A 24,999-nucleotide genomic window follows, 5' to 3' on the forward strand; every position below is an offset into this window, starting at 1 on the left:
AGTAACCATTCCCGACTTGATAAGCACTGAGTAATAGTTCCGATGGGTACCAACTTGTGATTGTGCTGAGCTGATCATAGGTTCATTCAGCAATACTGCACAGAAACAGGACCTTCAGCCTAACTCATCTATTCCCATCAGAATGCCTAATCGCCCATGTTTGGTCCATATCCCTCTAAACCTTTCTTATCCAAGTAGCTGTCCCACTGTTGTTTAGAAGTTGTTATTGTACCTGCCTTAGCCACTTCCTCTAACAGATTGTTCCAGACAGGGACCACCCTCTCCATGAACAAGCTGCTTCTCGGGTTCCCTTTTAAATCTCTGCCCTCTCACCTTAACATTCTAGTTTTCCATTCCTCTTCCCTGGGGAAAAAAAAGACTGTTTGTATTCACCTTCTCTGCCCCTCATGATTGCATACACTCTTACAAGCTTTATACACTTCAGCAGCGGGCTAAGAATGAGGCTCAGTGACCTGGTTCATTTTAACATTAACTTTTAGAAGATGCACCACATTTCCGGCTGGTGTTAAATTCTGATCCTATAGTTCTGTTTCGTTTAATGTATGAGTAAATTATGTACATTAGTAAGTCAGATAGAATGTAAATTAGTATAGGAAGGACGTGGAGGATTTGGAGAAGGTACAGAGGATGCTGCCTGGATTAGAGGGTATGTGCTATATGAAAAGGTTGGACAAACTTGGATCATTATCGTTGGACCAGCGGAGGCTGAGGGGATACCTGACAGAGATTTATAAAATTATGAGAGGCAGAGAGAGAATATTCAACCAGTATGATTTCCCAGGGTTGAAATACCTAATACTAGAGAGCATGCGCTTGAGGTGAGAGGGGCTCAGTTCAAAGGGAATTATTGGGCACTGTTTATTTGCACAGAGTGGTGGGTGACTGAAAAACCAGGGTGGTAGTGAAGGCAGATATTATAAAGGCCTTTAAGAGGTTCTTAAACAGGCAATCGACATGCAGAGAATGGCAGAACGTCTGGATAAAGGGGATAAGTTCAGTTAGGCATTTAATTACCAATTGTGTTAGTATGGCACAACCCATGGTCCTACAAGACTATTCCTGAGCTCTACTCTTCGATGTTCTATGGGATGAGAGTGTTGCCCTACCAAAAGAAACCAGTTTGGTCTGTATTCCTTGGAGGTTAGAAGAATGATTTTATTTAAACATGTAAGATACTGAAAGGGCTTGACAGGGTAAACACAGATGTTTTTACTGGTGGGAGGCCTCCGCTGCCTGGATCGATAGTTGATGTTCCGTGAAGGCTTGCGTGCTTCATCAGGCAATGCCAATTCAGGGCCGTCTATGTCGGAACGGCCATGGACGGGATGCCAGACACAGATCGATCCAAACCCAGCTCCTGGACAGGACGGATTCATGTCTGCCCCTCCTAGGCTACACCATATAACTAACAACTACTAATGGGAAAGTCTCAACAAGGGGGGTACAACTACAAACAACAGAACTGGAGTAGCACATGTACAATGCTTTGTAAGAGCCAACTGGGAATCCTGTGGTAATTCACCTCCTAGTTCCCTGAAGTCCCTCACCACCTATACGGCTCGAGTCAGGAGTGTCATGGACCACACTCTCCTTGCCTGGAGGAGTACATCTTCAACAACACCATACAGCACATAGCGACCCACTTGATAGGTAACCCATCCAAAACCAGTCACTGTCTCCACCAGCAACCATCTACATGATGCACTGCACCAACTCAGCAAGAGCACCTTCCAAACCCACAACCTGTATCAGTTAGAAGGTCAAGGGCAGCAAAAGCACCATCCACACCTGGAAATCTACTGCTGTTCCTTCACCTTCTCTGGGTCAAAATCCTGGAACTCCCCCCTCAGAGCAACGTGGGAGCACCTTCAACAAAAGGACTGCAGCAGCTGGAGAAGGCAGCAGATCACCCCCACCTTCTCAAGGCCAATGAGAGAAGGGTAATTAAATGCTGGCTCAGCCAGCAAAGCCCACATTGCTGAATGAATTTTAAAGAGAAGAAGCCAGTCATTTAAAACTGAGTTAGGTAGAAATTTCCTCTGGCAGCTGGTGGTGTACCTCCCAGATTTGCTGCCAAGGCAGCAGTGGAAGTTGGATTGTTAGCAGCATTTAAAATGTGGAGTTGTTAAATACTTTTCAGGTTGAGGAATAAACGGATATTCCAGTTACCACATTATCATCCAGATCATTGATGTAGATGACAAACAACAATGGACCCAGCACCAATCTCTCTGGCACACCACTAGTCACAGGCCTCCAGTCAGAGAGACAACCATCTACTACCACTCTTTAGCTTCTCCCACAAAGCCAATGTCTAATCCTACTTACTACCTCATAAATGTACTTCAAACTTTGAACGCTAAGCAACTGAACCTTCTTGACCAACCTCCTGTGCAGGACCTTACCAAATGCCTTACTAAAGCCTACGTAGAAAACATCCACTGTCTTGTCATCATCAACTTTCCTGGTAACTTCCTCAAAAAAACTCTATAAGATTGGTTGGACATAACCTAACACACGCAAAACCATGTTGATAATCCCTAATCAGTCCATATCTATCCAAATACTCATATAACAAGTCTCCTAGAATACCTTCCAATAACTTTTCCACTACTGTGGTCAGCTCACCAGTATATAATTCCTAGGTTTATTTTTAGAGCCTTTCTTAAACAGCAGAACAACATTAGCTATCCTCCAATTCTCCAGTAGCATGATCAAATTAAATGGTGGGATAGGATAGAGGGGCCAAGTGGCCTGCTCCTGTTCCCTGCGTCCTGTGTAACACTCCATTCTGCATTCTGTTACTGCCTTTCCCTTCTCACTACCTCGATGAACTGATGGTTTGAATTGATCTGTATGGATGTCATGCAAAACAAAAGTTGTCACCTCAGTGCGTGACACTGAACAAAGTTACCCAATTGTAAAAAAAAACACACAAGGAAAAAACATTCACAAAGGAATGGCTTCCTTGCGCAAATCAGTTAAAACTCAACACCATGATGCAAGGTTGGTGAGTGCTCAGTGAAATTTAGCTCTAGGTCGCCGAGCTTCCACCCACATGCAAAGCCAACAATGGCCACAGTTCTCTCAGAGACATCACACGGACAGGATAATACCCACTGAAATTATACAGAGTGAAAAACTCAAGGTGAGAGGTGAAACTAGGAGGGGGAGGGATGAAGTAAAGAGCTGGGAAGTTGATTGGTGGAAGAGAAACGGGGCTGGAGAAGGGGAGTCTGATAGGAGAGAACAGAGGCTAAGGAAGAAAAGAAGGGGGAGGAGCACCAGACGGAGGCAATGACCAGGCAAGGAGATAGGGGGATGGGAACGGTGAAGGGGTGGGGGGAGAACCACTACCAGAAGTCTGAGAGATCGATGTTCATGCCATCAGGTTGGAGGCTACCCAGATGGAATGTTAGGTGTTGTCCCTCATCAGGACAATAGAGGAGGCCATGGATGGACATATCGGAATGGGAATGGAAAGTGGAATTAAAATGGGTTGCCACTGGAAGATCCCACTTCTTCTGGCAGATGGAGTGTAGTTGCTCAGTGAAACAGTCTCCCAATCTATATCAGGTCTCACCGATATACAGGAGGCTGCACTGGGAGCACCAGACACAGTAAATGACCCCAACAGACTCACAGGTGAAGTGTCACCTCACCTGGAAGGACTGTTCAGGGCCCTGAATGGTAGTGAGGGTGGTAGTGTAGGGGTAGGTGTAGCACTTGTTCCTCTTGCAAGGATAAGTGCCAGGAGGGAGATACTGGGGACGAATGGACAAGGGAGTCGTGTAGGGAGTGATCCCTGTGAAAAGTAGAAAGTGGAGGAGTGGGAAAGATATACTTGGTGGTGGGATCCTGTTGGAGGTAGCAGAAGTTTCAGAGAATTATGCGCTGGACATGGAGGCTGGTGGGGGTGGTAGGGAAGGACAAGAGGAACCCTATCCCTGGTATGGTGTCAGGAGGATGGGGTAAAAGCAGACGTGTGTGAATGGAAGAGATGTGGTTGAGGACAATGCTGATGGTGGAGGAAGGGAAACCCATTTCTTTGAAAAAGGAGGACACCTCCTTCATTCTAGAAGGAAAAGCCCCATCCTGACAGCAGATGTGGCAGAGACGGAGGAATTGAGAGAAGGGGATGGCGTTTATACAAGCAACAGGGTGGGAGGAGGTATAGTCCAGGGAGCTGAGAGAGTCTGTGGGTTTACAATAAACATCAGTAGATAAGCCGTCTCCAGAGACAGTGAGATCAAGAAAGGGGAGGGAGGAGTCGGAAATGGATCAGGTAAATTTGAGGGCAGAGTGGAAGCTGGAGGCGAAGTTGATGAAGTCAACGAGCTCTGCATGGGTGCAGGAAGCAGCACCAACGCGGTCATTGAAGTAGCGAAGGAAAAGTACAGGACAGACACCACTGTAGGCTTGGAACACGCAGCCAACAGAAAGGCTGGACCCATGCAGGTGCCCACGACGACACCTTTTGTTTGAAGGAAGTGGGAGGGGCCAAAGGAAAAATTACTAAGAGTGAGGACAAGTTCCGCTTGGTGGAGGAGAGTGGTGGTAGAGGGGAACTGGTTGGGTCTGGTGTCCAGAAACAGAGAGCCTTGAGGCCTTTCTGGTGGGGGTTGGAGGTGTATAGGGACTGGACATCCATCGTGAAAATAAGATGGGGGCCAGGGAACTAGAAATCATTGCAAAGATCCAGAGCATGTGAGGTATCACAGATGTAGGTGGGAGGGGACTGAACTGGGGAGGGATAAAACAGAGTTGAGGCAAGCCAATATGAGTTCAATGAGGCAGGGAAAGGTGAAACAATGGGTCTACCTGGACAAGTGGGTTTGCAGACCTCCTCCCCTCCCCAACACAGGAATAGCTGCTGCTGGGGTCTGTCCAGTGGTAACTGGCTCACCCTCAAACCCTCACACCTCCAACTCAGCAAACCTCCTGCACACCTGTTCACATCCTGGGAAGCTGCAGCAGCAGAAATGTCCACAGGGCTTGGGGTTGATGGAGACGCTCTTGCCTTGGTTCTGCAGCATCCTGCTGTAGTACACCCGGCTGCGGCCTACCTTAATCCTGCAGGGAATCAGAAGTACACAGAGGTAAGGACCTGGTCCACCGACCCCTCCCAGTACAAAGCATTCGCCTCCAGCACCCCACTGTGAATGTCACGTTAACAGATTGATAGAGAAAATGGCGGTTTAATTTCATGTCACTCTTCTCATTGGTTGAAACTCACAGGACTGGGGTATCTGGGTGCTGGTCTGACACCATAAATTCAATAGGAAGCATTCTTCAACTGTGCAGGGATACAGGGCCTTGTTGGCTAGATACAGAGACCCCATGGGGGTCGGGTGCATTGACACCGTGGGGGAGCTGTTACAACACTACTTCAGAACAGCCACACAAAGCCATTTCACAATGCAGTCAACTTTGTTTTAATTATGTTGTATAAAGTCCTTTTGAACGTTGTGTAGCTGATGCTCTCATTGATTTTCACTGCAAATATGCACATGATAATAAACCCAATTTGATTTGCCATCAAGCATCAGTGGCAGATATGAAACTGGAATCACAAGCTGAAACCTTTGTATATCCGAAACCTCTCAAACCTCCCCTGGTCCCCGTCATTGTAAATGTTGGAACATATTCTACGATAGTTGGGAGATCACGGACATGCTCTCACTCTCTTTCCCAGGATTGGAGAATCAAGAACATGAGCGGGGAAAGATTTTAATAGGAACCTCGGGGGCAAATGGATTTTTTTTTATCCAAAGGTGGAATAACCTGTTTAGAGGTAGTGCCTGAGGCAGATACATTAACAACATTAAAAAGACAGTGGCAGGGACATGGACTGGAGACGTTTAGAAAGCTATGTGCCAATCTACGGTAAATGGCACGGGTTTGGATGGGATATCTTGATTGGCATGGACCATTTGGGCCAGCTGGCCTGTTTGCATGTTATATAGCACTGTGACTTTTAGGGACTGGCCTGACCAGCAACAGTCATCCCATGTGTACATTACGACAAAACAGCCAAAACTTTAATAAGTGAAAGTTGTAAATATTCATCTCAAATTAATCCCAATCTGTCTACACTTCCCACTGCATTGGAAAGGCAGCCAACATAATCAAGAGCCCCTCCTACCTCAGTCATTCTCTCTTCTCTCCCTCCCATTGAGCAAAAGATACAAATATCTAAATCTGCATATCACCAGGTTCAAAGACAGCTCTGTCCCACTGTTATCAGACAGCTGAATGAACCTCTCGTACACTATACACTACTGTACATACTCTCATACATCTCCCAATCTCCTTCATCGTGACCCTTGTAATTTATTTGTCCACCTTCACTACAGCTGTAACACACGTTGTCCTTCTTTTACCTATTGTACTCCCTTGGTGTCCTTGTGTGATCTGTATGGATAGCACACTAACAAAAGACTTCAACTTTATCTCCGTATACGTCAGTAAAATAAACCATTTACCAATCCAAAGGTGTTTAATCAACAGCTTCATCCAGTGTTCCACTTGTCAACAAGCCAGCAGTGACATCTGAACCTATCAGGTCTTTCCTGTAGTTGTTGGAATATTGGCCACGTTGCCCACTGCCCTCCTGGTGGACACAGTGAAAATGGGACCACTGGCCATCTCCTTTGGGAATGTGCATTTGCCGGTATGTTTTGGGATGAGCTGTATCAATCTTCACCCTGTGCACCGTGGGGCGCCACAGTATCGAACACCACTGGGGATCTACAAACACAGAGGGAGACTCTGGTCTGCACAAAGCCCACTGGTGTTTAGAGGCAAAGCGTTGTCCACTGAATGACACTAACCAGTACTGACTAAAGTCCAAGACAGGGTGCTGGCCAAGGCACTGAGGTTCTGTACAGCTACTGCAAGAGCCTCCCTGAGGAAGAGCTCAAGTTAAAGACCATCCTGCCACTGCCCTCTGAGTGGTTGGAATCCGTGCTGGAACCCACTGAACTCTTTGCTTTGGGTTTGTAAAGGAATGGTATCTGATGCAGTCATAGAATCATCAGGCCATATACATGTCCTTCAGACCAACTCATCCATGCCAACAAAGATACCCATCTATGCTGGTCCTATCTGACTGCGTTGAGCCCATTTCCCTCTAAACATTTCCTATCCAAACCTGCCCATATGCTCCTTCAATGTCATTAACGTACCTACTCCAACCTCTTCCTCAAGTAATTCATCCTTCTGGGTGAGGAATTTGTCCCTCAGGGTCCCCTCTCCCCTTAAACCTACCTACTCTACTGCTGCTTCCCCAGCTCTGTGTGCACGCACCACTATCCACCCTACCATTCACCCTATCTATGCTGACACACTAGTGTCGAGCAACAGGATCTGCATGCCATTCTGAAAATGTGATTGTAATGTTCTGTGCTAAGTATGGTTCATTTTAAATGAATGATGTATGCTTTAAGATTTTTAAAGTAACCTTAGGGAACATCGATGGAGCATTCCCCAGCTGTGCATCACCACTCAACCCATTACTGTGCTAACTATACCACCTGCCTCTCTGCCCCAGCCTCAGTTCCCTGGTAAAGGCCACCAATCGTCTGGTCTCCGGCATCTGTCAGTGTGTTCCAGACGCAGACAGCCAGATGAACAGAGCCTCACTTCAACTGGTGTGTTCTGGAATACAATCACCCAGATAAACCCTTTCTCATCTCGAGTGTCTGTTCTAGAACACAAACACTGGGGTAAACATGCCTTCTTCGTGGGCAGCGATATCTGGGTGGAAATGTGAATGCGTTCTCATCTCTCTTCTGGTCCTTGCAAGCCATGCTGAGCGACTCCCCAGGCAACGGAACAAACTTAGACTATCAGATTCCTAATGATTTTCAACAGTTCAGTGAAATCTCTTCAGGGCAATTCTGGCTCTAGGAAGAATGGTTTTCAACAACGCACTGTGATCCCATAGACAGGAGACACAAAAGGGCAGCAGGTGTGTTGGAACACCACCAACTGCGCGTTCCCCTCCAAGTCCGACACATCTACCATCATTCCTTTCTTGTCGCTGGTACTGAAAGCCAGAACTCCTCCACAAAGGCACTGTGAGGTGGAGTGCAGCAATAGAGAGGGAGGTCACCCCTCACCTCCTTCCTCTCAAGGCCAGTAAATGTCAGTCTGACCAGCAGGGCCCTGATCCCACATACTGTACAACTGGGAAATAAATTACAAGCAGCTGCTTCCACACCCTCCATTTCTCTGACCACAAACGCCTGTCAATTACACCAGATTAGGCTGCAGCCACTCCTGTGCCACCTCATCATTCCCCTGAGAACGCCACCTCTAGTCTTCAAGAGGCATGCGCCCAAACACTGTGGCAGCTTCATCCAGACCCACGAACGGTGACAGGAGACCAGGGTCAGGGCAGATGTGACCACAGACAGGATGGCACCGCTGGCAGAGCTGCTGCCTCAGAGTGCCAGCGAACTGGGTTCAATCCCAACCTCAGCGACGGACTGCTTTTGTACGATTCTCCCTGTGACTGCACGGGCTTCCCCTGGCGTTCTGGTGTGGGCTAGTAGGTTAATTAGCTGCTGAGGGACAGAATCTGGGGGTTGATTGGAATGTGGGATTGGTGTGAATGTACCTTGTCAGAGCCTCGCACCTTCTCTGTAACTGTGACACTATATCATTTATTTATTTACTTAGTGACACAGTGCGGAGTGAGCCCTCCCAGCTCCCCCCCTCCCACACACAGCCATACTGCCCCAGCAACCCCACCTCCCCGATTAACCCTAACCTAAACACGGGACAATTCATCTAGCCGATACTCCATTGGACCGTGGGAGGAAACCGGAGCACCCAGGGAAAACCCACACATTCCACGGCGAGGACATACCGAGACTCCCTACAGAACGGCGCCGGAATTGAACTCTGAACCGCAGGACGCCTCGAGCTGTAGTAGTCCCACACTAACCACTACACTACCATAGTGTCCAAAATATTTTTTTCCCAGGAAACCCTGATAGAATTGGCTTGTCTGGAAAATAATGTTCAGAATTTTTCTTCAGAGTGATCTTATCAATGGCATCGTGTTCTGCATGTCACGCGATGGAAGTACATCCTCTGCACTTTCATCTTCTTTTCACCTGAATACTAAGTTGAGGTGGGTGATGGGGGTGGAGATACATCTCTACCAAAGGAGGTGTAAAGCCCTCCTTCCCTCCGCTAGCCTGCAGGCCACCCTTGGGCAAAGCGTAGCACCTCCTTAGCACCCCACTTCCGATCAGGGTCACATGAAACGATGGGAGCAGGTGATGCAACAGCTGGTGCATATCAAAGACCTGGTTATGTGACCACTGACACCAGGTAATCTCTGGAGTATTGATAACGACTGGGGTCACCCACCTGGTAAAGACAACGCCCTGAAGAAGGCAATGGCAAACCACTTCTGTAGAAAAATTTGCCAAGAACAATCATGGTGATGGGAAGATCATGATCGTCCACGTCACACGACACATCACAACGACTGCCTATGTATGGGGTGACCTGCAGAGTGAGGTGCCTTGGTACATGTGATAACAATAAACCAATAACCAGATGTGATTGACAAGAAGGGAGCAGGGAAAGCTAACTCCAATTGTCCTCAACTGGACAGAGTCCAAGGCAAGGCCGGGGAAAGTGGAGTCACTTCAGAACTAGACAGGATTTCCCTTCTCTCAACATGATGGGTTGTAAAGTTCAGTAATATTGTGGTCACTTTCACCATTGATAATTCCTATTATTTATTTTATTATAGATTTTTACTTCATACTTTGGGGGGAGCTATGAAGTAATTGGTAAGAGTCGCTGCCTCACAGCGCCAATGACCCATGTTTGATCCTAACCTCAGGTGCTGTCTGTGTGTGGAGTTTGCACATTCCCCCTGTGACCACGTGGGTGACCATCTCCCCACCCCCAGGTGTCCCAGTTCCCTCCCATGCCCCAAAGACACGCAGGCTAGTTATTTAATCAGTTGCTGTAAATTCCTCCCAGTTTGCAGGTGAGGGGTAAAATCTGGGAGGAGTTGAAGGAATGTGGGGAGAAAAGGTCACAGGGGAAGTTAGTAGGGAGAATGATCGTGCTATGAGCCAGCAAGACTGAATAGGCTGAATGGCCTCTTTCATTAGGAAACAGAACAGTATGGCACAGAGACAGTCTCTTTGGCCCAGAGTATCACACTAATTTAACTCAATCCCATCTGCCTGCACATGGTGTTTAACCTTCTGCGTTCTGTCTGTTCATGTGTCTGTCTATATGCCTCTGAAACATTGCTATCATTTTATTCTATAAAATTATACATTTATTCAGTGACCTGAATTTAGATTCCCAAGCCACCAGCTTGAACTGTTAACCTGTGAAACCACCATTATCTAGATGAAGGTCCTCGTCCAAATCATCAACTGTTCATTTGATACTGCCATCCCCATTGAGACCCCCGAACGGTCTGCCCGGGTCCAGAACCAGCAGGATACAAAGACCCTTAATCAGCATGATGAAATCTCCCATACATTAAATATCTCACCTCCTGGCGTCCAGATCCATCAGTCTTTCCACATCGTAGCACAGCTGAACCTCCAGAACCGTGCACATCGGGTAGGCTTCCCTGACAAAGGGAGGTCAGAGTCAGAAGCACAGCCTCAGGCAGCTACGGAATCGACACAGCGGCTCGGAAGGGTGCTAGCTATTGTTGCCATGCTGATGATCACCATCAGAAGACCAAAACACCATCATCGTACTGTGAAACAGCCAGCAAGTGTACGGGCTCCTCAGGGTCTGAAGTGGGACTGCAGGGATTAGGCTACAGAGTGAAGCACCCTCCACACTGTCCGATCACACAGTCCCAGGACAGGAACAGAGCAGTTGGATACAAAGTGAAAGTTCCTCCACACAGTCCCAGGGCAGGGACAGAGGAGTTACATACAGAGTGAAGCTCCCTCCACACTGTCCCATCACACAGTCCCAGGACAGGAACAGAGCAGTTGGATACAAAGTGAAAGTTCCTCCACACAGTCCCAGGGCAGGGACAGAGGAGTTACATACAGAGTGAAGCTCCCTCCACACAGTCCCAGGGCAGGAACAGAGCAGTTGGATACAAAGTGAAAGTTCCTCCACACAGTCCCAGGGCAGGGACAGCGGAGTTGGATACAACTCCTCCCACAGTGTCGCATCACAGAGTGCCAGTGTTAGATACAGACAGAAGATCCCTCTACACTGTCCCATTGCTCACTCCCAGGGCAGGGACAGAGGGTTTAATTGCAGAGTGAGCCTCCTTCCACACTGCCCCTCACGCCACCCAAACAGAAGGAAGCATGCTCTACACACTCCCAGAGCAGGGACAAAGGGGTTAGATACAGATCCCTGTAAAGAGACTTCACCAATCCCAGACATCAGACTACACCTTCCCGAGAGGCCACTCCCCCCATGACACTGACAAGCTGGTGGACACCCCGTAAGGATCAGGAGCTCCCTCCTCCTGCCTACCTGAAGTGCCTGGCTATGATCTCCTCTGTGGCCTCCCTTGGGTATCCTCGTTATAAATAAAGTGCAGTTGACCTGGAAGAAGGCACACAGGATTAGACAGTGACCTGGACCAAGGAATGATGTGTTGTGTCAGATGAGAGTGCCAATAATCACTAGTTCAGGGCAACCCCTCTCCACTCAGGGTCTAACCCATCTACAGTCAAGCCGGCACAGTTTCCAACTGTGCCAGGGGTGTGTCCAAGGGTTACCAAAAACCAGATGATTTAAGTCACATTTGGGCATGGAACAGAGGAGAACATCAATGATTAACTCTACACACAACAGTGCCAAGAGCTGAGAGGAACAGAGGGCATAATTTAGGTGGAACAGTGGCACAGTTGGTAGAACCGTTGTCCCACACTGCCAGAGACCCAAGTGCGATCCTGACCTCAGGAGCTCACTGTGTGGAGTTCGCACATTCTCCCTATGACTGGATGTGCTTCCCCTCTGGATTTTCCAATTTCCTCCCACATTCCAAAGCTGTGCAGATCAGTAGGTTAATTGGCTGCTATAAATCGCCCCTGAATTGTTGGTGAGAGGTAGTTCCTGGAGGCAAGTGGGGGGGGGGGGGGGGGTAGAATAAAAGGGAATCAGTGTAGGGGAAGGTTGATGACCAGGAGCGGACTTGGTGGGCTGAAGAAAAAACATGGAAGAACTAAAGAAGGGAAACGTCTATTTTTGCATAAACACCGAAAATCATCATCAGAAGACTTCAGAACCAGGCATATACCCACAGGTACTGCTGGCTGCCACTGACAGTGTGCAGTTCGCTGAAAGAGGCGTCACAAGTGGACGGGGGTAGAGAAGAAGGCATTTAGCACGCTGGCCTCAATCAGTCAGGGCAGAGAGTTTAGGAGTTAGGAAGTTACAGATATACAAGATGTTGGTGAGGCTGCAGTTCGGGTATTGTGTAGTTTTGGTCACTCTGCTAGAGGAAAGATACTATTAATCCAGAAAGAGTGCAGAAATGATTTACCAGCATGTTGCCTTGACTTGGGGCCTGAGTTACCAGGACCGGTTGCAGAGACTAGGACTTCATTCCCTGGAACACAGAAGATTGAGGGGTGACCTGATAGGGGTGTATAAGCTCATGAAGGGAATAGACAGGGTGAAACCACATTTTTCCCCGGGAGGGGTTACTGAAAGCAAGAGGGCATAGGTTAAAGATCAGAAATGAGAGATTTAAGGGGGACACCAGGAGCAGCAGCTTCTCGCAGAGGGCGGGTACATATTTGAAAAGAGCTGTCATTGAGGCATTAGCAGCTCTCAAAGGAGATCAAGCTGCAAAGTAGAGCTTCTGTAAAACGGGTGCCAGAAGATGGACGTTTGGAAGAGCAGGGCCCGAAAGGCATGGAACATTCAAACTTACCACATCATCCTCTCTGTACTCCATGGAGGAGGTGTGGTGCCTCAAGACAAGAATAGTGAGCAGGAGGTAGATGACAGCAAAAATGGTGTGAACCCAGAGAATGTCATTACTGCAACATAAAGCATCAATCACATTACTCAGAATGATTTAGGTTTAAGAAATATTCACCATAGTTCATCAGAATATCAAACTCATCCTCCATAGAGCTGGCAACAGGCCTGGGGCCTACAGTAGACTAGACCCACAGCCTGTAACAACATTGCAGATAATGGACAGGGCAACTTTTCCAGGTTTTCCCATTCATCATTGTCTCTTGTGAATCACCATGAGTTCACTTGAGCTTAAATTATACTGTCTTGGCCTTGAGGTTCCTCATGGGGAAATTCTGCCAATTCTGGGCTCTCTGACACAGAACGGCCATATCCTCCCAAAGCCTACAACAGTAGGCCGCAGTGGCATCACCCAGGTCAACATCTTTGAATACTTACTTAAATTTTATGTTTCCTATGGTTGTTCTCCCGAAGTTTTCAGGGTCATTGTCTGTAGGTCAAGGGAGGAAAAAGAGAGAGAGGCTTGTAATGAACAAGACAGTACAACGGATGTGCATACAGGAACAAACGTCCTATCACTGATACATAGTTCATGGAAACAGACCCATCAGGCCCACCCCATCTATCATCTATTTGCATCCACTCAGATCAAATCAAATTCAAGTTTAATTACCATTCAATCCGAACGTGAAAACAGCTGAACGAATCAGTGTATGAAGGGGAAGCAACAGAATACAGAACAAAGTGTTACAGTTACAGAGCAGTGCAGGTAGACAATAAAGTGCAAGGCCATCACAGGGCCGATTGTTAGGTCAAGACCCCACCTTATGGAACTAGAACAGTGGGATAGAAGCTGTCCTTGAGCCTGGTGTGACATGCTTTGGGGCTTCAGTATCTTCTGCCCGATGGGAGGGGTATAAGGGAGATTACTCTGGCTGCTTTACCGAGGCAGCGAGGAGCGTAGACATAATCTATGAAGGTGAGGCTGGTTTCTATGGTGTGCAAAGCTGTGTCCACAACTCTGTGGTTTCTAGCAGTCACACACAGAGCAGTTGCCACAACAAGCCGTGATGCAGTGGGACAGCCCTGCCGAAGGGGTCCCGGTACGAAATGTCCACTGTTTACTCTTTACCATAGCTGCTGCCTGGCCTGCTGAATTCCTCCAGCATTTTGTGCATGTTGCCCCAGATTTCCAGCGTCTGCAGATTTCCTCCTGTATGTGATGCCATGGGATAGGCTGTTTTTGGTCTTGCATTTCTAAAAATTAAAATCTCATTACTCTGAGGCGATGAGAGTTAGCAACTTCCTGACTTTTCGGGGGGTCAACCGTTGACAGTGGGAATAAAGTGTCATTGGGGTAGAGCATACAGTGTTTTTCCCAGGGAAATGAGGGGGCACAGGTGAGAGATTTAGAAGGGACATCGGGAGCAGCTTTTTCACACAAAGGGTGGTGTGTATTCGGAATGAGCTGCCAGGAGCCGTGGTTGAAGCAGGCACGTGAGCAACATATACAAGGTAAGTACATAGATTGGAGAGGTTTAAGAGATATAGGCCAAACATGGGGTAGTTGGGACTGGCTCACTGGCCTACAGCATGGACCAGATGGGCCGAAGGGCATGTCTGTGTGCTGAGCATGAAAAGAGCACCAAGGTAGGAAACTGTGGTGTCCAGGCTCAAGGTGGACTGAATGGCCTATACCCTCGCACCCAGTCTTTCAGCCCTGATAAAAGAACTAACTTTCCGTAGCACCTGCCACACCCCTCTGAGGACCACCCAAAGATGCAACCTTCGACACGCAGGGCAGGGCACACAGCAAGATCCCCGCCCCCACCTACCCAGCAAACTGCCGGACAGGTTGACCGGGAGGATGATGCCGATGGACATGACACTCATGGCTACCAGGATTAAGATGAGGTGGCGCTGGAAGGAAAGGTAGTACATGGCATCGTCACCACACTGCTCCTGCAGTTCACTGTCCCTGTCGAAAACACGGGGGGTTGGGGAGAGGGTCAGGACAGAGAAGCACATCGTAAATCAAAGGTCTGTTCCCCCATCCAAAATATTGTAGCCGCAGCCCCCCCCCCCCCACCATACCCCATGCCCTGCTCACAGAGCACATCTCCACTGGTTGTTTTGACTCCTTCCCACTCCCTTCAGCAAGACCAACCACAGGGAAACCCCCACCCTCCACCCTCCAGGATTGGTCACCTCCTAACGTTCAGCAGCTAGACAGTCACACGCCCAGAGAAGTCAGCGCTGCTTTCTGGTAATAAGGGGCAGACTGTGGGCAGGGCCTGGTGTGGTTGTGGCTTGTGGGCAGAGTTTGTTGTGGCCAGGTTTGCTGTAGGGTGAAACATGCTGTGGACAGTGCTTGTGGTTGTTGGAGTGATCTATTGTAGGTGTCGCCTGTTGTGGGTGGGACATTGTTGGAGTGATTTATTGTAGGTGTGGCCTGTTGTGGGTGGGACATTGTTGGAGTGATCTATTGTAGGTGTGGCCTGTTGTGGGTGGGACATTGTTGGAGTGATTTATTGTAGGTGTGGCCTGTTGTGGGTGGGACGTTGTTTGAGTTATCTATTATAGGTGCGGCCTGTTGTGGTGGGACGTTGTTGGGAGTGATCCGTTATAGCTGTGGCCTGTTTTTTTCCCCTCAGTAATAGAGAACATAGAACGGTACAGCACAGGAACAATCCACTGTGTCTTTGCCGACTCTGATGTCAATTTCAGCTAATCCCATCAGTTTACCTGTCAGTTAACCAAGCTGTGACAAGTCACTACTTCATCTAGTTCCACGATCATCCCTGGCAGTGCATTCCGGGCACCCAGCACTGTTTGTACAAAATCCTGACCCCTGACCCCTCATCTCACTTTAGCTTTCCCACTCTCACCTCAAAGCTACATCCTCTAGTAACTGACATCTCCATCTTTGGAAAGAAACCCTGTTATGTACTCATAATTAAATAAACTGCTATCAGGTCTCCCCTTGGCCTCTGACACTCCAGTTAAAACCAGTTTTCTCTGTAGCATCAGAGGCCAAGAGGATACCTGACAGAAGTCCGATCTCTCCTTATAGCTCACTACTTCTGATCCAGGCAGCATCCTAATGAATCTCTTCTGCACCCCTTCCAATACCTCCACTTTCTCCCAGAACTGCACACAGTACTTCTGAACAAAGGTTTTTTTATACAGCTGCAACAAGGGGATCTGAGGGGTAAATCTTTTACAGAGTCTGGAACCCACGGCCACAGATACAATCATTGACATTTAGACAAGACACTTCAATAGGCAAGGTGAAACTGACCTATATGCAGACAAATGGGCAAAATGGTCAGCAGAGACATGGTGGGCCGAAGGGGCCTGTTTCTGTACTGTACAACCCTAAGAGTCGATAAAATAAGGACAAGGGAATGGGTCTGATAGAAATGCTCTCCCCGATGACAGTATGGGCCCAGTGAGACAAATGGCTTCCTTCCCTGTGTTACAGCACAAACACAGGCCCTCAGACTGACTGGTGCATGCCAACAAGATTCCTGTCTGAACTGCTCCTATCTGCCCACGTTTGGGCCATGAACCTCTAAACCTCTCCTATCCATGTACCTGTCCAAGTGGTTCAAATGTTATTAATGTACAGGTTCTGGCCTCAAGTGCTTCCTCTGTCAGCTCATTCCATATTTGCACCACTGTCTGGGTGGAAAGGGTACCAATTAAATCTCTGCCTCATCTTGAACCTATGCTCTCTGGCTCAATCACCCAGCGCTGGGGTTAAAGTCAGTGTGCATTCACCCTGTCTCTGCCCTTCACAATTTTATTCACATCTATCAGATCATCCCTCATTCTCCTGCTCTCCAGTGAAGTCCCAACCCGGGCAGCCTCTCTCCTAACTCAGTCCCGGGGGTCCCAGCAAAATGCCTGCAAATCTCAGCTTAATGACATCATTCATACAGCAGTGTGACCAAAACTGGACACAATACTCCAAAAGCAACCCCGCCAAATGCCTCGTACAACTACATCACATCCCAGCTTGTCCACTCAACATCCTGAATGATGAAGGTCTGTGGGTCAAAAGCCAGGCGTGTGAGAGAAGGAAGACTGTGGGGCGGGGGGGGGAGAGAGAGGGGGAGAGAGGTGGGAGAGAGAGGTGGGAGAGAGAGGTGGGAGAGAGAGGTGGGGAGAGAGAGGTGGGAGAGAGAGGGGGGAGAGAGAGGGGGAGAGAGAGGGGGAGAGAGAGGGGGAGAGAGAGGGGGAGAGAGAGGGGGGAGAGAGAGGGGGGGAGAGAGAGGGGGGAGAGAGAGGGGGGAGAGAGAGGGGGGAGAGAGAGGGGGGGAGAGAGAGGGGGGAGAGAGAGGGGGGGAGAGAGAGGGGGGAGAGAGGGGGGGAGAGAGAGTGGGAGAGAGAGGGGGAGAGAGAGGGGGGAGAGAGAGGGGGGAGAGAGAGGGGGGGAGAGGGGGGAGAGAGACACACACACACACACACAGACAGAGGGAGTTAAACGGAGGGAGGGAAGGAGGGAAAGAGTGAGAGTGACAACCTGCTCTCCACTGAAGACACTTATCCCTATGCAGCCTCCACACACTCCCAAGTGCCCACTTTTGCCTTTACATCCGAGAGCCACGCAGAGAGAGAGGTGGAACTGAGCCGCAGTGGACAGGTCTGGTACTCACTTCAGAGTGAAGATGTTCAATATCCACGAGCAACAGCCCTGTGGAGAAAGGCAGAGTTGGTCAGTATTGCCACACTCCCGACATAGCCCAGTCACAAGCACCCCCCGCCCCTCAGGTAATAACATCCTCCTCCAGACACTGGAGTGCTTTGGTAATAATGAGGAAGGGGGGATCTTTATCATTCTTCCAAAGGGAATTTGAAGTGAGAGTTCTGCTAATTCCCTCAGATCACAAAGTAGCCTCCTCCCCACCTTGCTCTAGTAATGTCCCTTTGGAATCTCACCCAGAATGTTGGAGGCGGTGTGGGGAGAGCAGGGAAAGTGTGGGGGGGGGGGAACAAGGAAAGGAGAAGGATGTGCAGCAGAGAGTCAGGAGGTGAGAGTGAGGGAGAGAGGGATAAGATGAGACTGAAGTGGAAGAGAGTGGGGGAGGGCAGACCGAGAAGGGAAGTGAGGAAAAGGGATGTGAGGGAGGGAGAGTCCGAGGAAGAGAGGAGAAGATCAAGGGTAAACACGAGAAAGTCTGCATATGCTGGACCACAGCCACACACACAAAATGCCGGAAGAACACAGCAGGTCGGGCAGCATCTGTGGAAATGCATAAATGGTCAAAGTTTTGGGCTGAGACCCTTCTTCAGGACCGGAGAGGAAGGGGGTGATGCCAGAATAAAAAGGTGGGGGTGAGGAAGGAGGATAGCTAGAAGGTGATGGGTGAAGCCAGGTGGGTGGAAAGATCAAAGGCTGGAGAGGAAGGAATCTGATAGGAGAGGAGAGTGGACCATAGGAGAAAGGGAAGGAGGAGAGGCATTGGGGGAGAAGATAGGCAGGTGAGAAGAGGTAAGAGCCAGAGTGAGGAATAGAAGAGGGGAGGGGAAGGGAATTTTTTCAACTATGAGGAGGGTTTGATATTCATGCCATCAGTTTGGAGGCTATCCAGAACATCCCACCCCACTAATCTCCTTTCTGGCACTTATCCCTGCAAGTGGCCTAAATGTTACACCTACCCGTTCCTCTCCTCCCTCACCTCCACTCTGGGCCTCAAACGGTCCATCCACGTGAGGCAACACTCCACTTGTGAATCGGCTAGGTTCAGCGCTCCTGAAGCAGCCTCCTCTACACTGGTGAGACCCCGTCATAAAATGGGGGCTGCTTCGACAAACACCCCTGCTCCATCTGCCAAGCGCAGAACCTCCCGTTTGGAAAAACATTTTCATTCCGTTTCCCATTCCAACCCGACTTATCCATCCATGGCCTCCTCTTTTGCCAACATGATGGCTACCCTCAGGGTGGAGGAACAAGACCTTATATTCCATTTGAGTAGCTTCCAATATGATGGCATGAATATCAATTTCTCCTTCAGTTAAAACGTTTTTTCCCTCCCCCTCTGCTTTTCTTCTATTCATCCCTCTGGCCTCTCACCTCTTCTCACCTACCTATCACCTCCCCCTGGGTCCTCTCCTCCTTCCCTTCCTCCTATGGTTCACTCTCCTCTCCTGTCAGATTCCTTATTCTCCAGCCCTTTACCTTTCCCACCCACCTGGCTTCACCCATCACCTTCTTGCTGGTCCTCCTTCCCATCCCCCAGTCTTTTTATTCTGGCTCCTCTCCGGTCCTGATGGAGGCTCTCGGCCGGAAGTGTTGACCTTTTACTCACGTCCATAGATGCTGCCTGACCTGCTGAGTTCCTCCAGCATTTTGTGTGTGTTGCTCAGGAGAGCAGGGCAATGGGGATGGAATACCGAGGGGAGAAAGAAAGAGTGGAGGACAGGGTGGCCAAGAGGAAGGATTGTGTGGCAGTGAGTTAGCAAAGACAGGAGTAGAGGGTCAGAGAACAAATGGGGAGGGGAGCAATGGAGAGAGGTTAGTGGGAGTAGGTTTAGAGGAAGGATGGGAGTGAGGGAGGAAGAGAGGGGGAATAAGAATGAAGTTTCCGGAACACAAGAGAGAAGCAGTGACCAGCGTGCACCAGTGCAGAAGCCCGGGGAAAGGGACATATTATTACTTACAACATCTTTTAAGAGGCGTTCATTGTGAGTGAGGAAAGCCGTTTGATCGTGGGGGCAGAGTCCACATTCTCACTGCAAGCGGAAAAGGCTCAAAATCAGAACACCCATCACTTCACCTCTGTCCCAGTGAGGGCTCACTCACCCTCACCCCTCCCTCTGTCCCAGTGAGGGCTCACTCACCCTCACCTTCCCTCTGTCCCGTCTGAGGGAACACTCACCCTCACCCTCCCTCTGTCCCGTCTGAGGGCTCACTCACCCTCACCCTCCCTCTGTCCCAGTGAGGGCTCACCTCACCCTCACCCTCCCTCGTCCCGTCTGAGGGCTCACTCACCCTCACCCTCCCTCTGTCCCAGTGAGGGCTCACTCACCCTCACCCTCCCTCTGTCCCGTCTGAGGGCTCATTCACCCTCACCCTCCCTCTGTCCCGTCTGAGGGCTCACTCACCCTCACCCTCCCTCTGTCCCGGTGAGGGCTCACTCACCCTCACCCTCCCTCTGTCCCAGTGAGGGCTCACTCACCCTCACCCTCCCTCTGTCCCGTCTGAGGGCTCACTCACCCTCACCCTCCCTCTGTCCCGTCTGAGGGCTCACTCACCCTCACCCTCCCTCTGTCCCGTCTGAGGGCTCACTCACCCTCACCCTCCCTCTGTCCCAGTGAGGGCTCACTCACCCTCACCCTCCCTCTGTCCCGTCTGAGGGCTCACTCACCCTCACCCTCCCTCTGTCCCGTCTGAGGGCTCACTCACCCTCACCCTCCCTCTGTCCCGTCTGAGGGCTCACTCACCCTCACCCTCCCTCTGTCCCGTCTGAGGGCTCACTCACCCTCACCTTCCCTCTGTCCCGTCTGAGGGAACACTCACCCTCACCCTCCCTCTGTCCCGTCTGAGGGCTCACTCACTCTCACCCTCCCTCTGTCCCGTCTGAGGGCTCACTCACCCTCACCCTCCCTCTGTCCCGTCTGAGGGCTCACTCACCCTCACCCTCCCTCTGTCCCGGTGAGGGCTCACTCACCCTCACCCTCCCTCTGTCCCGGTGAGGGCTCACTCACCCTCACCCTCCCTCTGTCCCGTCTGAGGGCTCACTCACCCACACCCTCCCTCTGTCCCGTCTGAGGGCTCACTCACCCTCACCCTCCCTCTGTCCCAGTGAGGGCTCACTCACCCTCACCCTCCCTCTGTCCCGTCTGAGGGCTCACTCACCCTTACCCTCCCTCTGTCCCAGTGAGGGCTCACTCACACTCACCCTCCCTCTGTCCCGTCTGAGGGCTCACTCACCCTTACCCTCCCTCTGTCCCAGTGAGGGCTCACTCACCCTCACCCTCCCTCTGTCCCGGTGAGGGCTCACTCACCCTCACCCTCCCTCTGTCCCGTCTCAGGGGCTCACTCACCCTCACCCTCCCTCTGTCCCATCTGAGGGCTCACTCACACTCACCCTCACCCTCCCTCTGTCCCGGTGAGGGCTCACTCACCCTCACCCTCCCTCTGTCCCGGTGAGGGCTCACTCACCCACACCCTCCCTCTGTCCCGTCTGAGGGCTCACTCACCCTCACCCTCCCTCTGTCCCAGTGAGGGCTCACTCACCCTCACCCTCCCTCTGTCCCGTCTGAGGGCTCACTCACCCTTACCCTCCCTCTGTCCCAGTGAGGGCTCACTCACACTCACCCTCCCTCTGTCCCGGTGAGGGCTCACTCACCCTCACCCTCCCTCTGTCCCGGTGAGGGCTCACTCACCCACACCCTCCCTCTGTCCCATCTGAGGGCTCACTCACCCTCACCCTCCCTCTGTCCCAGTGAGGGCTCACTCACCCTCACCCTCCCTCTGTCCCGTCTGAGGGCTCACTCACCCTTACCCTCCCTCTGTCCCAGTGAGGGCTCACTCACACTCACCCTCCCTCTGTCCCGTCTGAGGGCTCACTCACCCTTACCCTCCCTCTGTCCCAGTGAGGGCTCACTCACCCTCACCCTCCCTCTGTCCCGGTGAGGGCTCACTCACCCTCACCCTCCCTCTGTCCCGTCTGAGGGCTCACTCACCCCTCACCCTCCCTCTGTCCCGTCTCAGGGCTCACTCACCCTCACCCTCCCTCTGTCCCATCTGAGGGCTCACTCACACTCACCCTCACCCTCCCTCTGTCCCGGTGAGGGCTCACTCACCCTCACCCTCCCTCTGTCCCGGTGAGGGCTCACTCACCCTCACCCTCCCTCTGTCCCATCTGAGGGCTCACTCACACTCACCCTCACCCTCCCTCTGTCCCAGTGAGGGCTCACTCACCCTCACCCTCCCTCTGTCCCGTCTGAGGGCTCACTCACCCTCACCCTCCCTCTGTCCAGGTGAGGGCTCACTCACCCTCACCCTCCCTCTGTCCCAGTGAGGGCTCACTCACCCTCACCCTCCCTCTGTCCCGGTAAGGGCTCACTCACCCTCACCCTCCCTCTGTCCCGTCTGAGGGCTCACTCACCCTCACCCTCCCTCTGTCCCAGTGAGGGCTCACTCACCCTCACCCTCCCTCTGTCCCAGTGAGGGCTCACTCACCCTCACCCTCCCTCTGTCCCGTCTGAGGGCTCACTCACCCTCACCCTCCCTCTGTCCCGTCTGAGGGCTCACTCACCCTCACCCTCCCTCTGTCCCATCTGAGGGCTCACTCACACACACCCTCCCTCTGTCCCGTCTGAGGGCTCACTCACCCTCACCCTCCCTCTGTCCCGTCTGAGGGCTCACTCACCCTCACCCTCCCTCTGTCCCAGTGAGGGCTCACTCACCCTCACCCTCCCTCTGTCCCGTCTGAGGGCTCACACACCCTCACCCTCCCTCTGTCCCGGTGAGGGCTCACTCACCCTCACCCTCCCTCTGTCCCGTCTGAGGGCTCACTCACCCTCACCCTCCCTCTGTCCTGTCTGAGGGCTCACTCACCCTCACCCTCCCTCTGTCCCAGTGAGGGCTCACTCACCCACACCCTCCCTCTGTCCCGTCTGAGGGCTCACTCACCCACACCCTCCCTCTGTCCCCTCTGAGGGCTCACTCACCCTCACCCTCCCTCTGTCCCAGTGAGGGCTCACTCACCCTCACCCTCCCTCTGTCCCGTCTGAGGGCTCACTCACCCTCACCCTCCCTCTGTCCCGTCTGAGGGCTCACTCACCCACACCCTCCCTCTGTCCCGTCTGAGGGCTCACTCACCCTCACCCTCCCTCTGTCCCAGTGAGGGCTCACTCACCCTCACCCTCCCTCTGTCCCGTCTGAGGGCTCACTCACCCTCACCCTCCCTCTGTCCCGTCTGAGGGCTCACTCACCCTCACCCTCCCTCTGTCCCGTCTGAGGGCTCACTCACCCTCACCCTCCCTCTGTCCCGGTGAGGGCTCACTCACCCTCACCCTCCCTCTGTCCCATCTGAGGGCTCACTCACACTCACCCTCACCCTCCCTCTGTCCCGTCTGAGGGCTCACTCACCCTCACCCTCCCTCTGTCCCGTCTGAGGGCTCACTCACCCTCACCCTCCCTCTGTCCCGTCTGAGGGCTCACTCACCCTCACCCTCCCTCTGTCCCGTCTGAGGGCTCACTCACCCTTACCCTCCCTCTGTCCCAGTGAGGTCTCACTCACACTCACCCTCCCTCTGTCCCGTCTGAGGGCTCACTCACCCTTACCCTCCCTCTGTCCCAGTGAGGGCTCACTCACCCTCACCCTCCCTCTGTCCCGGTGAGGGCTCACTCACCCTCACCCTCCCTCTGTCCCGTCTGAGGGCTCACTCACCCTCACCCTCCCTCTGTCCCGTCTCAGGGCTCACTCACCCTCACCCTCCCTCTGTCCCATCTGAGGGCTCACTCACACTCACCCTCACCCTCCCTCTGTCCCGGTGAGGGCTCACTCACCCTCACCCTCCCTCTGTCCCGGTGAGGGCTCACTCACCCTCACCCTCCCTCTGTCCCATCTGAGGGCTCACTCACACTCACCCTCACCTTCCCTCTGTCCCAGTGAGGGCTCACTCACCCTCACCCTCCCTCTGTCCCGTCTGAGGGCTCACTCACCCTCACCCTCCCTCTGTCCAGGTGAGGGCTCACTCACCCTCACCCTCCCTCTGTCCCAGTGAGGGCTCACTCACCCTCACCCTCCCTCTGTCCCGGTAAGGGCTCACTCACCCTCACCCTCCCTCTGTCCCGTCTGAGGGCTCACTCACCCTCACCCTCCCTCTGTCCCAGTGAGGGCTCACTCACCCTCACCCTCCCTCTGTCCCAGTGTGGGCTCACTCACCCTCACCCTCCCTCTGTCCCGTCTGAGGGCTCACTCACCCTCACCCTCCCTCTGTCCCGTCTGAGGGCTCACTCACCCTCACCCTCCCTCTGTCCCATCTGAGGGCTCACTCACACACACCCTCCCTCTGTCCCGTCTGAGGGCTCACTCACCCTCACCCTCCCTCTGTCCCGTCTGAGGGCTCACTCACCCTCACCCTCCCTCTGTCCCGTCTGAGGGCTCACTCACCCTCACCCTCCCTCTGTCCCAGTGAGGGCTCACTCACCCTCACCCTCCCTCTGTCCCAGTGAGGGCTCACTCACCCTCACCCTCCCTCTGTCCCGGTGAGGGCTCACTCACCCTCACCCTCCCTCTGTCCCGTCTGAGGGCTCACTCACCCTCACCCTCCCTCTGTCCCGTCTGAGGGCTCACTCACCCTCACCCTCCCTCTGTCCCAGTGAGGGCTCACTCACCCTCACCCTCCCTATGTCCCCTCTGAGGGCTCACTCACCCTCACCCTCCCTCTGTCCCAGTGAGGGCTCACTCACCCTCACCCTCCCTCTGTCCCGTCTGAGGGCTCACTCACCTTCACCCTCCCTCTGTCCCGTCTGAGGGCTCACTCACCCTCACCCTCCCTCTGTCCCGTCTGAGGGCTCACTCACCCTCACCCTCCCTCTGTCCCAGTGAGGGCTCACTCACCCTCACCCTCCCTCTGTCCCGTCTGAGGGCTCACTCACCCTCACCCTCCCTCTGTCCCGGTGAGGGCTCACTCACCCTCACCCTCCCTCTGTCCCATCTGACGGCTCACTCACCCTCACCCTCCCTCTGTCCCGTCTGAGGGCTCACTCACCCTCACCCTCCCTCTGTCCCGGTGAGGGCTCACTCACCCTCCCTCTGTCCCATCTGAAGGCTCACTCACACTCACCCTCACCCTCCCTCTGTCCCGTCTGAGGGCTCACTCACCCTCACCCTCCCTCTGTCCCATCTGAGGGCTCACTCACACTCACCCTCACCCTCCCTCTGTCCCAGTGAGGGCTCACTCACCCTCACCCTCCCTCTGTCCCGGTGAGGGCTCACTCACATTCACCCTCCCTCTGTCCCGTCTGAGGGCTCACTCACCCTCACCCTCCCTCTGTCC

At 52.2% G+C, this 24,999-nt stretch overlaps 1 protein-coding gene across 1 annotated transcript in view; it reads right to left on the bottom strand.

Annotated features, from left to right (window-relative positions):
* LOC140733157 (CSC1-like protein 2) overlaps positions 1-19,713 on the bottom strand; it is a gene marked incomplete at its 5' end in the record, with an annotated part of 101,887 nt that extends 82,174 nt beyond the window's left edge. Inside the window, 9 exon segments of the mRNA XM_073056088.1 lie at positions 4,971-5,094; positions 10,562-10,642; positions 11,521-11,555; positions 11,557-11,592; positions 12,929-13,037; positions 13,417-13,468; positions 14,814-14,956; positions 17,640-17,677; positions 19,645-19,713. Of these exon segments, the coding sequence (XP_072912189.1) occupies positions 4,971-5,094; positions 10,562-10,642; positions 11,521-11,555; positions 11,557-11,592; positions 12,929-13,037; positions 13,417-13,468; positions 14,814-14,956; positions 17,640-17,677; positions 19,645-19,713 (687 nt within the window).
* Between the last annotated feature and the right edge of the window lie 5,286 nt (positions 19,714-24,999).

Source organism: Hemitrygon akajei, chromosome 9 (genome assembly GCF_048418815.1).
Source record: "Hemitrygon akajei chromosome 9, sHemAka1.3, whole genome shotgun sequence".
NCBI lineage: Eukaryota > Metazoa > Chordata > Chondrichthyes > Myliobatiformes > Dasyatidae > Hemitrygon > Hemitrygon akajei.